At 38.1% G+C, this 12150-nt stretch overlaps 1 protein-coding gene across 9 annotated transcripts in view; it reads right to left on the reverse strand.

Moving 5' to 3' along the window:
- The window catches only part of DYNC1I1 (dynein cytoplasmic 1 intermediate chain 1), a 435553-nt gene that overhangs the window by 118727 nt on the left and 304676 nt on the right, over nucleotides 1-12150 (reverse strand). For all 9 annotated transcript variants that reach the window (XM_072964956.1, XM_072964954.1, XM_072964953.1 and 6 more), the window contains 2 exons: nucleotides 7387-7476; nucleotides 992-1154 (listed from right to left, as the gene is read on the reverse strand). In XM_072964956.1, coding sequence (XP_072821057.1) covers nucleotides 992-1154; nucleotides 7387-7476 — 253 coding nt within the window. The remainder of the gene's footprint in view (nucleotides 1-991; nucleotides 1155-7386; nucleotides 7477-12150) is intronic.

The raw sequence follows: 12150 nt of genomic DNA on the forward strand, positions 1-12150 counted from the left end.
CAGGACTCAGGAAATTAACTGAGCCATAGAGTAATAGCTTTTAAAAGAACACAAACATCTTATAACAAGTATATTCAAAATATTGTTCTCACTTTGATGCCATCTAACGATGCTGTCAATTGTTCAGAACACTTTCAGAACTCCCTTTTGAAACTGTTTTAGGAGCCTCTGTTACAATGCTTTGAGCATTCTCAATGATGATAGGTTGTCCTTTGACAATGCATTTGAATTTTAACAGTAGTAAAATGTCAGGTCTGATGAAAAAGGCACGTGTTCTCATATTTTCATATTGTTTTTGGCAGAAAGAAATCAGTGGCTGAAAACCAGCTATATCTACCTTTTACAGAGCTTATGAAGTGCCTCCTGTTATCCCCATGAAGATGGCTGAGAGCCGCTGCCTTATACAGTGCATATGATACCGTCACCGAGAAAGTCATTTGGGGCCTTTTACTTTTATTGGTTGTCATTATTTTTTTTAATCTGTAAATATATCCCTGCACATGTGTTTCCTAAGAGGGATATACACATAATCTTACAGTATCAAAAGAGGAAAAAGTTTCCAGTCTCCGTCTGCTGTCTCCCACATCAGTTAAGTTCTCCCACATCTCATGTTTATTGTCTTCTGCTTCCTGTTTGCTTACACATCACAAATAGATCTACTGGATATAACATAAATCTCCTTTTGCTGCTTATAAGAATGTTTTCCCAGAGGACAACGTACATGACTCTGCCAGTCTCTATCACCTGGGCTGCTCCCCAGATAACCAGTTCAAAAGCATTTCACGGAAGCACATGATAATCACAGGGAAACTCTAAGCCCCAATTCATAACCAAAGCCCTTAGTCAAAGCTGTTCAGCAAGATCAGCTCTGGAATTTCACCCTCCGCTGATTTGTTAGGCTTGGGACTTGCCTAGTCAACACATAAATGAATTTAGAATCAACAGACAACTTATCACAGTATTTTAAAAAAAATACACACAAGAAACTAACCCATCTTTTTCCTCTAACTCTCGGCCACTATAGTCAAAGAAGATATCAGAGTCTTCTGCCAGTGCTCTTTCAATTACCCGTATTGTCCGATCAAAAAAGATGAGAAATTCCTCTGAATGAAGGATCTGCTGTTTTTCTTCCTCTGTCAGCTCCCTGGGAGGTGCTTTTTATATAAAAGAGATTGTTAGGAAAGGGAAAAAAGAAAAAGGCCAATTAAAACATTTCAAGAGAAATCCAACCGTTGAGAGAGACTGCTTATCAAAAGAGTGATAACAACACAGTGGAATAAGCCACTGTTAATATTGATTCAAAATTATTCTTAAATTCACACCAAAGGTTTTTGCAGATGTCTTCACTGCCAATTTTACAAAACGATTTCGTATCTGGGCTAATTACTATTTTGAAAAGTTGAAAAAGATTACAAATGAAAATAGATTGGTGTGTTTTAACAATCAGTTCTGAACGTTATTTTCTTTAGAACTGAAGTTGAAAAACAGCTCAAACAGTATATAATAAAGAAATCTATAAAACTATGTATATTAGGTTGTAAAGCTATTATAAAGCTGTACCTGCTAAATAATTAAAAGCTCTCTATAATAGGATCCAGATAGCACTTTTCCTCCTTCTACTAGATAAAGTCATTTTATTTTAGCCAGTTAGTTTTTAAGGCTGATTAACTTACACAGATTCCCCTCAAAAACTGAAACATGTCCTTCTAAACCTGCCTTCTCCCAAGATATCTTCTGCTTTTAAACAAATGGAACAAATAAATGCTTCTATGAGACACCTCACAATTGTTTTTATGCCTTCTTTTTCTAGCATGATTAATGTTATAAAAATAAATGTGAAGATACAAAGTGAGGCAAAGAGAGATTAAGTAAGTAGCAGTAGGTCATAGTGTCTGAAAGTCAGCTCACCTCAGAGTCACAATTAAGTTACACAAACTGTTCCTTCAGTAGCAGGGTTTACATAAAACTATAGAGAAAGGATTAGGAACTCTCCCAGAGTGAGAAACCCCTAACGGCAGAAACTGTCAGCTGAAACTCTGTGGCTCTTCAGGAACCCCAGCTCAACTCCTGAGCAGAGAGACGTCAATAAACGTTTGATTGATTACTCTTTTAGTAGAGGAGCAGAAGCTCCTGAAGTTTAAGCTACAGGAGGAGGGTTGCGCATTTAAAACCACAGGGCTCCCTGGTGGAATCACTCACCCACATGGTGTCCCAAACACTTCCATGACCATCTCCATAATCAGGACAGATTTCTACCTGGCCACATGGTCACAGAATCATTTAGGTGCAATCACGGGTAGCATGATGTTTTATGGAATTGTTATTTGATTTGATTAATGATATCTTGAAGCCACTGTCCTGAGAAATCTGAACTGTCAAGAAGCCCTCCTGCAGAGCCACGGCAGTGGATCTCAAGCATTTAATGTTCATAAAATCTCCCCGCTTCTGGCCTCCCCTTTCCTGCCCCACACTACGATGCAGGGCGTCTGGAGGGACTTCTGTACAAATACAAACTTGCACTTGTACCAGAAGCCAGAATGATTATAGTGTAGTTGGTTTACACCTTGAGAAATGCTCTGCAGGTAACACTATAACAAAAACATGATTCATCCACTATGGCAGAAGATCTTCTCCAAAAACAGTCCACCCCAGTGTTTTTAGCAGCCCAGAATATAACTAGAAATCCAGCTTTGTTGCTGAAGTCCAGAGCCTGAGAACAGTCCATCCAAGTGTATTGAGACTCTCCAAGAACCGCCATCAGCATCTGCTGAGCAATGCTGTCCACACACAAGTCTGAGAAATGGTGACGTGGGCAGTGTATACACTGTAAATAACAAGAACTCTATAAAACCAACCTAGAATCCAAGAGTCACTCTGCCATTTGCTAGCTTGAATCCTTTTATCAGTGAAAGCTCTCTAAGCAGCAATGTTATCTATAAAATGAGATAATGCTAGCTAAACTATAAGTCTGATTTAAGGGTTAAAAACTACACTGGGCAAATATAAGTATTCAGTAATTAGTAATTACATATATACTTCATTAGTCTCCTGTCTACAATGCCCATAAATGAGGCATTTGAATTTTTTCATCCTTATGTAAGTCCAAGAAAACAGTGAAACTACTAAATGTAGCCAGGCAAAGGGGAAACGCTAAGTTCATTTCGCCGTGGTCAGCACTATTATATAAGTAAACAAACTTCAGTAAGCAAGGATGCCAAAGGGCCGAAAAGAATGTCTTCTTTTAAAAGCTTCATTCAGCTTTAGTCACTGCTAATGGGTGACTTGAGACACACTTGAAATTAAGCAGAGAAAAAGGAATTTTTTTCCTTTTACCCTTTTTTATGATATTAAAAAATTATCTGTTCTATTCTCTGTTTATCTTTTTGAGCTGCATCGATTTCACCTGTGTCTTTCCTTACAGGTCCATTACCTTGAATAAAAAATAGTATGTGTGTAATTTTCTGTAATTTTTTTCCTTCCCTGTAGCTCATTGTCAGTTTGATCTCAGCTTTCAAGACTGTAACTTCTCCTCTAAGAGAAACATAAATGGCTGATCAAAGCGTATTTGCAGAGGCCAAGTTCAAGTAAGTGAAGCAGTAGCCTCTCCAGATATTATGTTTGACAATACAATATTTGGGCTTGAAATTAAATTGCTACTGAAGCAAAAGAAAGGCCATATTTTACATTAAGCTTTGATGTCTAACAGGGATCAAATGACATGATTTGTTAGCACAAAATAATAAGATGCATGTGCAGACAAGTACTTTTTCTAAGTCATAAACAACATTCAACTTAGGAGTTAAAAAGAGCCATGGTTATTTTGGATAAAAACCCGAAACCTCCCATATTTAAAAATCCTTAAATTGATGTGTTGTTACAATGTAATGAAAACATAACGGACTATCCAGGAACAACCACCAAAATTGGGATTCAAAGATAAAACCTCTCCAGACATTACATTTCATGAAAGAAAACTAGTTGATTAACAGAATCCACAAAACTCAAAATACAAGCATAAACTATTAGAATCAGAACTGTATTACTCCAGGACACAACCCAAATTCTCCCTGAAATCTCTGTTTCTTCAGCCTTTCCCTATCCCTGGAACCCAGTGAATTATTTTCAACATGTTCACTGTATAAAAATGCAGGAATTAATTTAATAGCAAAAGGCATACCAGAGCAAAACAATGGCAACGATCACGTTTGATTTTTCTTAAGAGTCAAGCAGGAAGTGCTAGTAAGCAGGTTTGTTGCTGTTTTCACAACATGGAGTAGTTCTGCTAGGAGCTAACAGTATTTTATGCATTTAAGGTGACCTTTTTTAAAGAATAAAGATTCTTTGTGAAAAGTAGAACACATGGATATAACTTACATATGATACAAATTACAAGGCAATTTTCAAACTTACCAAAATGTACCTGAACAGTCATATTTAGCTTGAATAATAAGTATGAAAACAATGTACTGGAGTCATGGAATTCCAAGTTTAGAAAACCGCCTAATTCTATGAATTCATGGCCTGCAAAATTAAAATCTAGTGTGAATTTTATAGGGTCTACTTTTTTTCTTTTTATTATAGAAATCTTCATTTCTCTTGGTTTTGCATATGGAAATACCTTTTTTATGTGTTACTCATGTTGATTTTATCCTATTTGCTACGCTTTCTTGAATTTTCTTATTGATCTGAATGCGTACTTTTTCAATTTCTTTTTTATTTACTCTATTTACTATATACTGTATCTTTTGATTTATAGAGTCCCTGGGATTTTTCTCTCTGTAAAAATATAAAATTGGTAATTAAATTCCTAATTTATATTAAGTGGTTTACAATCTCATTTTAGGTCAAAAGTAAGTTTAAAAATATCCACTTCAGAAACGTCTTGTCTTGTTTCAATGAAGCTTTAAATTTCCATATAAAAATTACATCTTTTAAATATTGTTTAAGAATATATCTAAAAAATAAAAAAAAAATTAAAAGTAAACCCACATAACCTAAATGTTAAAATAGATTAAATAGGCACAGTGGCTCTTACGGAATTTTACAATGAAATCAGTTCATAAACAAGAGAAAACCAAACCAAGCTAATAAAGAATGATGTCTTTCTCTGAAGTTAATGTGAGGCTTATGAGTTAATGTGCATTTATGATTCTGTTGTTTTAAATCTCTAAACATGAAGATACCAGGACAGTCACATATAGAAATTCCCTAAAATTTGATTAAAAGCTAAAATGTACCTGCTGTTTTTCTCTACACTGTTGCAGAAAAAAGGGTGAGAACAGTAATAAATCAAATCTGTATTTCTTTACTGTTTAATGCATTTTGATGTCACATGGGCAAAAATGGCAAAAGCGAGTGAGCACTGATTTTTTTTTCCCATTTCTCCTTCACTACTTTTTTTTTTTTAACTCCAAAAAAGGCCTGATTCCTTAAAAATGTGTTCCCTGGTTTGAAACTGTGTATGTCAAGTTTCAGCCTAGTACAAATGTTTATGGCTAAGTAATAAATCCCTGAAACTCAGGGTTCATATGGAAGTGCTGACACAGCCCGGACTACCACGCAGCCTTGTGAATGGCGCCACAATTGTATCTGCTAGAGATTCTTTAAAAAGTTTGCAAAATACTGTCTTGCTTAAAAAAAATGCCAGAGAGAGTTTGATGCCAACATAAACATGCTTTTAACCCATTATGTGCTAATTTGCAGAAAAGCCATTAATAGAGACTAAGGCGCACAGCGCGGCAGCAACAGGAAATGTACTTTCAAACTTCTTTTGGACTTTTAACAGGACTTTAATCAATTCCATGAAGCATGAGTAACAGTTACAACTAGAGAGTGTTTCTGCTCAGAACTTAAGACAGAGGTTACAATGCTTTACCAGAGAAGACAATTTGGAGATTTGGGTTGGATGTGGGAGGGAATCCGAGCCAAGACACACAAAATATACCCTGGTTCTTTATCACCCAGTACATCTTAAGGATCATTTACCAAAAAAAAGAGGGTATTTTAGTAAATCCTGACTTATTTCGTCTCTTGCTATACCTATGTTAATAATATTCTATTCACTAGCTTAAAAGAAAAATGTTTCTAGTAGAAGTTTAAATGTGAAATCTCTTCAAATACTTCTAGAGTCTCAGAAAAAGTAACTCTTTTGCCCTCTGTGCATGCCACTGTTAAAGATGTTGAATCTACCTGCCACCTGCCTCAGTGGTACCCTAAACTTGGCAGTAATCAACCTCCCTCAATGCCCGCACAGGCGGAAGTGAGCCCATGTGACCAGCGCGTCCCCATTCCTACAAAGTCCCCACGGACAACCATGTGCTGTGCACTGTGCCAGAGCCACAGGCATATTTAAAATTTAAAAATCAAATGAGCTTCTAGTTGAAGTTATGTTGATCTGTACTTGGGACACTAGGAAGGAAGTATGGAAAGATCTTTTTAGTCCACACTTGGTTCTCACGGACACTCCATTTTTCAGTAAGAAGGACAATTTCAAAATTCTCCTTTGTTCCATGGGCTGAAAATCTCAAAGGGATACAAAGTGAGATTTTTAGTGGAACATCACCCATAGTATTTCTTGTCTTTCCCTTTCTTTTCTTTTTTTGTTCTTGCTTTCTTGTCTTTTGAAGTCAGTGCTATTACAGAAGGAGGGCATACAGGCTTTGGTGACAACTCCAAATCCCGGCTCGTGTACTTACACATTATGTATCCATGGGTATGTCTTTAAGCCCCTCTTTTCCTAGTTCTCTATCTATAAAGTAGGGAAAATAATAGTATCTGCTTCAAAAGGAAGTTGTGAAGGGCAGATCATATCTCTGGAGTGTTAAGGAGAAAGTCAAGTCCATATTAAGGCCTAGATAAATGTGAGTCTTTGTTATCATTGGAAGTGTAAAGGGGGCTCCTTCTGATATGGGCAGAGCTGTGGAGGAAAACTTCTAACAGTACAGTTAATACTGATGATCACTGTTAACACTTCTCTGTAGATCACATGCATAAACTTCAGAAATACTGACAAAATAATTATATCTGCTCCCTTCCTTTACTCTTATCACTGGGAATACACGATGGAGTGAACTACATAATGTGACAATTGATAACAAGTGTCTTGTTTTATTGCTATTTAGTAATAGACTTACTGCAGTCGTGACTAGACTTGTTGATGGAATTGCAGATGGTTTGTATTTTTTTTGGCTTCTGTCAGTCAAAAATATAAAGGGCTCTTGCTTTGGAGATTACAGTTTACGTTGCTAAATGTAATATATTGAACAATCCCAGAAAACCTTCTACACAGGAAGTATACATTTAATTTTTACTTACCTCTATCATCCCTTATATTGGTTTTAAAAAAACAGAATAAAATCATGACCCAATTCATTTCCCACACCATACCTTCCTTCACCTCCTGTTTTATGTCTTGATTTTCCAGTTCTGAATCTGGGCCCACTTTAGGTTCCACCATTTCCTCATCTTCCTCATCGTCTAGAAAAAAGAAAGAGAAAAATGCATTATTTCCTTTCCTACGAATCAAAGTCTCTGGCTGATGGTGGGAGGTAGGGGCAAAGGGTCAAGTTCCAATCATTTAGGGCAACTTCTAAGTCAATTGGTCCACAATGAATGCCCAAAAGATATATGTTCATGAATGTATGAATACATTATCTCCAAAGAGGCCTGTTTGAAAATCTCCCCAAGCTGCTGAGAAAGCCGCCCTGTGTCGGCACCTGCTACATCCACCCCCAGGCCCTCACCACATGGGATGTCTTGGAATTGCCTCTGTGACCTCTGAAGCTTCTTCGGAGATGGGCCAGGAACCAATCTTAAAATGTTTCCACCTGGGGCACATTCTCCACAGGGGACACCTGCTGTACAGACGACTCATTTCCAATTTCATTCTCACCAAATTAATTTGGTTTTGACCTATAGGAAAGGGTTAAATACAGGTCTGACCCCAGGTCAAATGTCACTGGCAAGTAAACAACCAGGGATAGGGCCCCCAAAGTCAGCACCATGGGCCTGGGAGAAAGCAACCAGCCTAAAATAGCATTTATACATTCAGAACAGTTCGTGCATGAATGTGAATTTAATGAGCACCAACAAATGGACCCAGCCGGCCACCACTGCCAGATGTTACAGTGCCCTTCCTGCCCTATGCAAATGTGCATCCACTCTCTCCTCCCATCCTGCCTTTCTTGGAGGTCCCCTTTCATTACAGAGTGCTTGAAATCATCAGTCACAGTACAGAGCATGAAGGGGCAAGACAAGATGTTGCGAGAAAACCCAACTTACAGAGACAAAACAATATAAAAAATTAAAACTTGCTTTCATGGTTTTTAAATCTATTACCTTCACTCTTCAGTATTATATTCACTTTAGGTTATGGACTTCACCAGTGCAAATGGAGTTGAAAAGAAATGACTTCACTTCCTCCATCCCCATCATTCACTCATATATTCATTCATCCAACAAATACTTATAGACCTTCTATAAGATCCAAAGTTCTACAGAGAGTCTTATTTCCATCACAATAAATCCTGAGATTTGTATCAACTCAAAACTTCAGCTTAGGCACTTGGAGAATGCATTATAAATGCATACTGAAATGCCCAAATATATATCTATAGCCTGAAAAGCAACCCCAATAGTTCTGATTATATTAAGCAAATGATTTTTGGAAGGAATATCAATTTTAAAGATATATATAGTATTGCAATTTAGATATTGAAAATTTTTAATGTGAATTTCCATTGAAATACAGTAATCTATATGCTTCTGCAAGTCAAGAAATGCCAAAGCTTGCCAGTCAACTGCCAGAGACATAGGATAGATTCTTCCTCATAGCCCTCAGAAGGAACCAACCCTGCCATCTCACCTTGATCTCAGAATTCTAGCTTCCAGAACTGTGAGACACTCACTTTCTACTGTTTAAATGGCTCAGTTTATGGTACATTGTTCCGGCAGACCTAGCAAACTAAGAAAGCCAGCAGCAAGCCCTCCCTTCTGTGATCTTATCATCTGGGAGAAGAGATAAGGAGACACACAATAATGACACCTGGAGCAGTGATGAATGCTCTCCTTGTGTAATCTTATTTATTTATCAGAACTTGGTACTATCACCTAATTTCATAGATGAGGAGACAGTAATTGCCCCCAAAGAAACTCTCAACCACACTGAGCTTTAAGTTCTGTTTGGTTCTGTTCATGTTGGGGCCTATGATCTTTAACCATTATGTTTACCACCTCCCTACCTACAGCTGTCATGAAATAGAAATGCCATGGAGAAAAGCCTGGAGTACAGCAGGTGCGATGCTCAGTTGCAGTGTAAGGAGGGGTTTGTGGAGACTCTCTGAGGTGGACATCTCATGGCCTCCACACAGATGGCTCTTCCAGTTCCAAGAGGTAACTGCTGAGGAGAAGTTAGGTTTCACATCCTTGAGAGCTATACATGCTGGGTTGCTTTATTTACCAAGAATACATATGCTGTATTCAAACTCCATTCTTATTTACTTTGTGGAATCCACTTCCCTAAGACCTGACCAGCAACATTTAACACAAAGCGTTGCTGTATTTCTTTGGCCAGAAAGATTCATAGATTGGATGGGAGCAGTATTTTAAGGAAAGAAACTGATCTGAGTTCAAGGCTGGAGTCCACTGCTTGCCAGCCTCTGATTTACACAATTCACAGAAACTCTCTGAGGCTCTTTGTGTCATCCGATGAATTGGGGTAATGACCCTTTCTTAAAACACAAATTTATTAAAAGAATAAACAAATAAAATTATTGATGTGAAATTGCTTTTCAAGTCACTAAGAGAGTTGCAAATACCCGTACAGAGAAAGCTTCAAACACTGCCTTAGCTTGTATGTCAGCAAATGTTTATTGAGCATTTACTACATATGGTGTTGGGCACAGGACAGGGAACAAGATAGACAAAAAAAATCTGTGTTCATGGAGCTTCCATGAGTTAGGGAGAGAAACTGCAAACAAATAAACAAACAAAACATACACTATGTCTGCTAAGTGGAACGGGGACCGAGAAAGCTGGGGAAGTGGGATCAGGCATGCTGATAAGGGGAGGAAGAGTTGAAATTTTAAATTGAGTAGTCAGGTCAGGGAGGGTATAGTTCAGTAGCAAAGCACGTGCTTAGCATGCATGAGGTCCTGGGTTCAATCCCCAGTACCTCCATTGAAAAATAATAATAAAAAATAAATACATCTAATTACCTCCCTCCTCTCAAAATAGATAGATAGGTAGATAGACAGATAGACAGACAGACAGACAGACAGACAGAGTGGTCAAGAAAGGCCACATTGAGGTTAACAGTTGAGCAAAAACTTCAAGGAATTAAGGAATGAGCCATGTGAAAATCTTATAGAAGTTAAGGCTAATAACAAAGAGATTATTCCATCTCCTTCCATAGGTCAAGGTCTAAATTAATTTATGACCAGTTCCACTGACTATGGTAAACACCTGTGCTTTCATTAGAGCCAACTAGTTTGTAAATTCACATTTTTTAGTTCTGAAAATGCAGTCAGTTTCATCAAATGACTTTGGACTAGTCAGCTTTAAATCCTATCACGTTCTCACATTTTGCAGATATAAAGATTTTTGTTTTACAAATTAATTCCTGGAAGAATCAAAAAGCAACAGCCTGAAAGGAAGTGCTGCCTAGGGCTTTTTGGAAATATATCATTCTATGAGGGCTTCACTATAAAAAAGGCTGGGTTTGTGATAGAAGTGTGGCTTATGCATTAAGTAGGTTAGAAAACCGCATGTTATCTAATTCTGTGAATAGAAAATACTTCCCCAGAGAACATGTTTTCAATGAATTTTTTTAAAAAACAAATATTTATTGTATTTATAATATGTGCCAAGTTCCATAATGAGATACTGTGAACAAAAGAGAAACCAATACAAAAAATAGTACCTGCCATTTTAAAGTGGTTACAGACCAGTTAGTTGTAGGCATTAATTGTTAGTGGCCACAGAATTCTTTGTCTATCAGCCTTTTAAAGACATAAAGTAAGCGTTTCAGTGGATTTGCTAAGGAAATAAAACACACGAGACTGGTTTGTTTCTCTGCATACTGATATGTTTGCCTTGCTCAGCAAAGAGAGTATATTTTTCTTCAAGACTCTGGTTTCCTTTCTGGTGCAACTGGAATTACTTCTGTTGAAGCCATTTTCAAAACAGTTCAATAAGTTTAAAGAAAAGGATTTATGTAGAACCACTCCAGACTACTGATATATGAGTTGTGCTGCTAGTTCATACCCGGTTACATTTCCTCTGAGATTGGAGGGGGAAAAAATTACCACCCATGTATGGCTTCCTGTACCAGGTACACACGAGAAATTAAACCACTGGCAGAAGTTAATTGCCTGTCAGTCCAAGGGGCTAATTTCAAACAATGGCATCTTTTAGACATTATTTTGTTTAGCACCCAAACTGCAGTCTACAGTTGTTGCCTTCTTTCTCTCTAGCTGGAAAAATGTTTGGTAACCACTGTCCTCTTTCCTTAAGATTTTCTCAGGGTCTAAGTAGGAAAAATTGCACGTTGAGCAGCAATTGCATAGAACATACTTAGCAAAAGCCTGACCCTTTATATGAGCTCCAGAAAGGTTATTTCCCTCAGCCAGTTGGTGGTTCAGAATGAAGCCAAGGTCGTCAATTTGAATATGCCACAGTCTGATTGTTCAGCTGCTCTGATGGCCTCACAAATTTGAGATTTTGGAAGGGGAGTGCAGGGGAACATTCGTCACTGGCAATACATCAAAAGCCCTTTCAGTCTGGGGGCATCCCCCTTGCAGTACTGCTGTACTGGTGACGTGCTGGACCCTACTTTCTTCTCCTGAAGCCCCGGGAGACGTTTCCCTGCTGCTCTCCATTTTCCAGTGACCAGGACACAGCAGGATCTGGGCAGTCGCACCGAATGCTCCTAATGGGGGCTTTCTCTCTGAAGCCAGGAGGCAAAGCGGAGGGGACAGTCAGGATTAATGTAGGCCAGCCTGCAGTGGTGTCTGACATCCTGGCCAGGTTGCTCCAGAGCTCCACGGCTGGGTTCCCGTGGTCTTGAGCTTTTCCAAGCCTGTTCCTTCTGCCTCCTGTTGATTCTGTGAGCACCAGGTTTCCTTCCAATAAATCTCACTGGAGGTGGTGTCA

Source organism: Vicugna pacos, chromosome 7 (genome assembly GCF_048564905.1).
Source record: "Vicugna pacos chromosome 7, VicPac4, whole genome shotgun sequence".
NCBI classification, from domain to species: Eukaryota; Metazoa; Chordata; class Mammalia; order Artiodactyla; family Camelidae; genus Vicugna; species Vicugna pacos.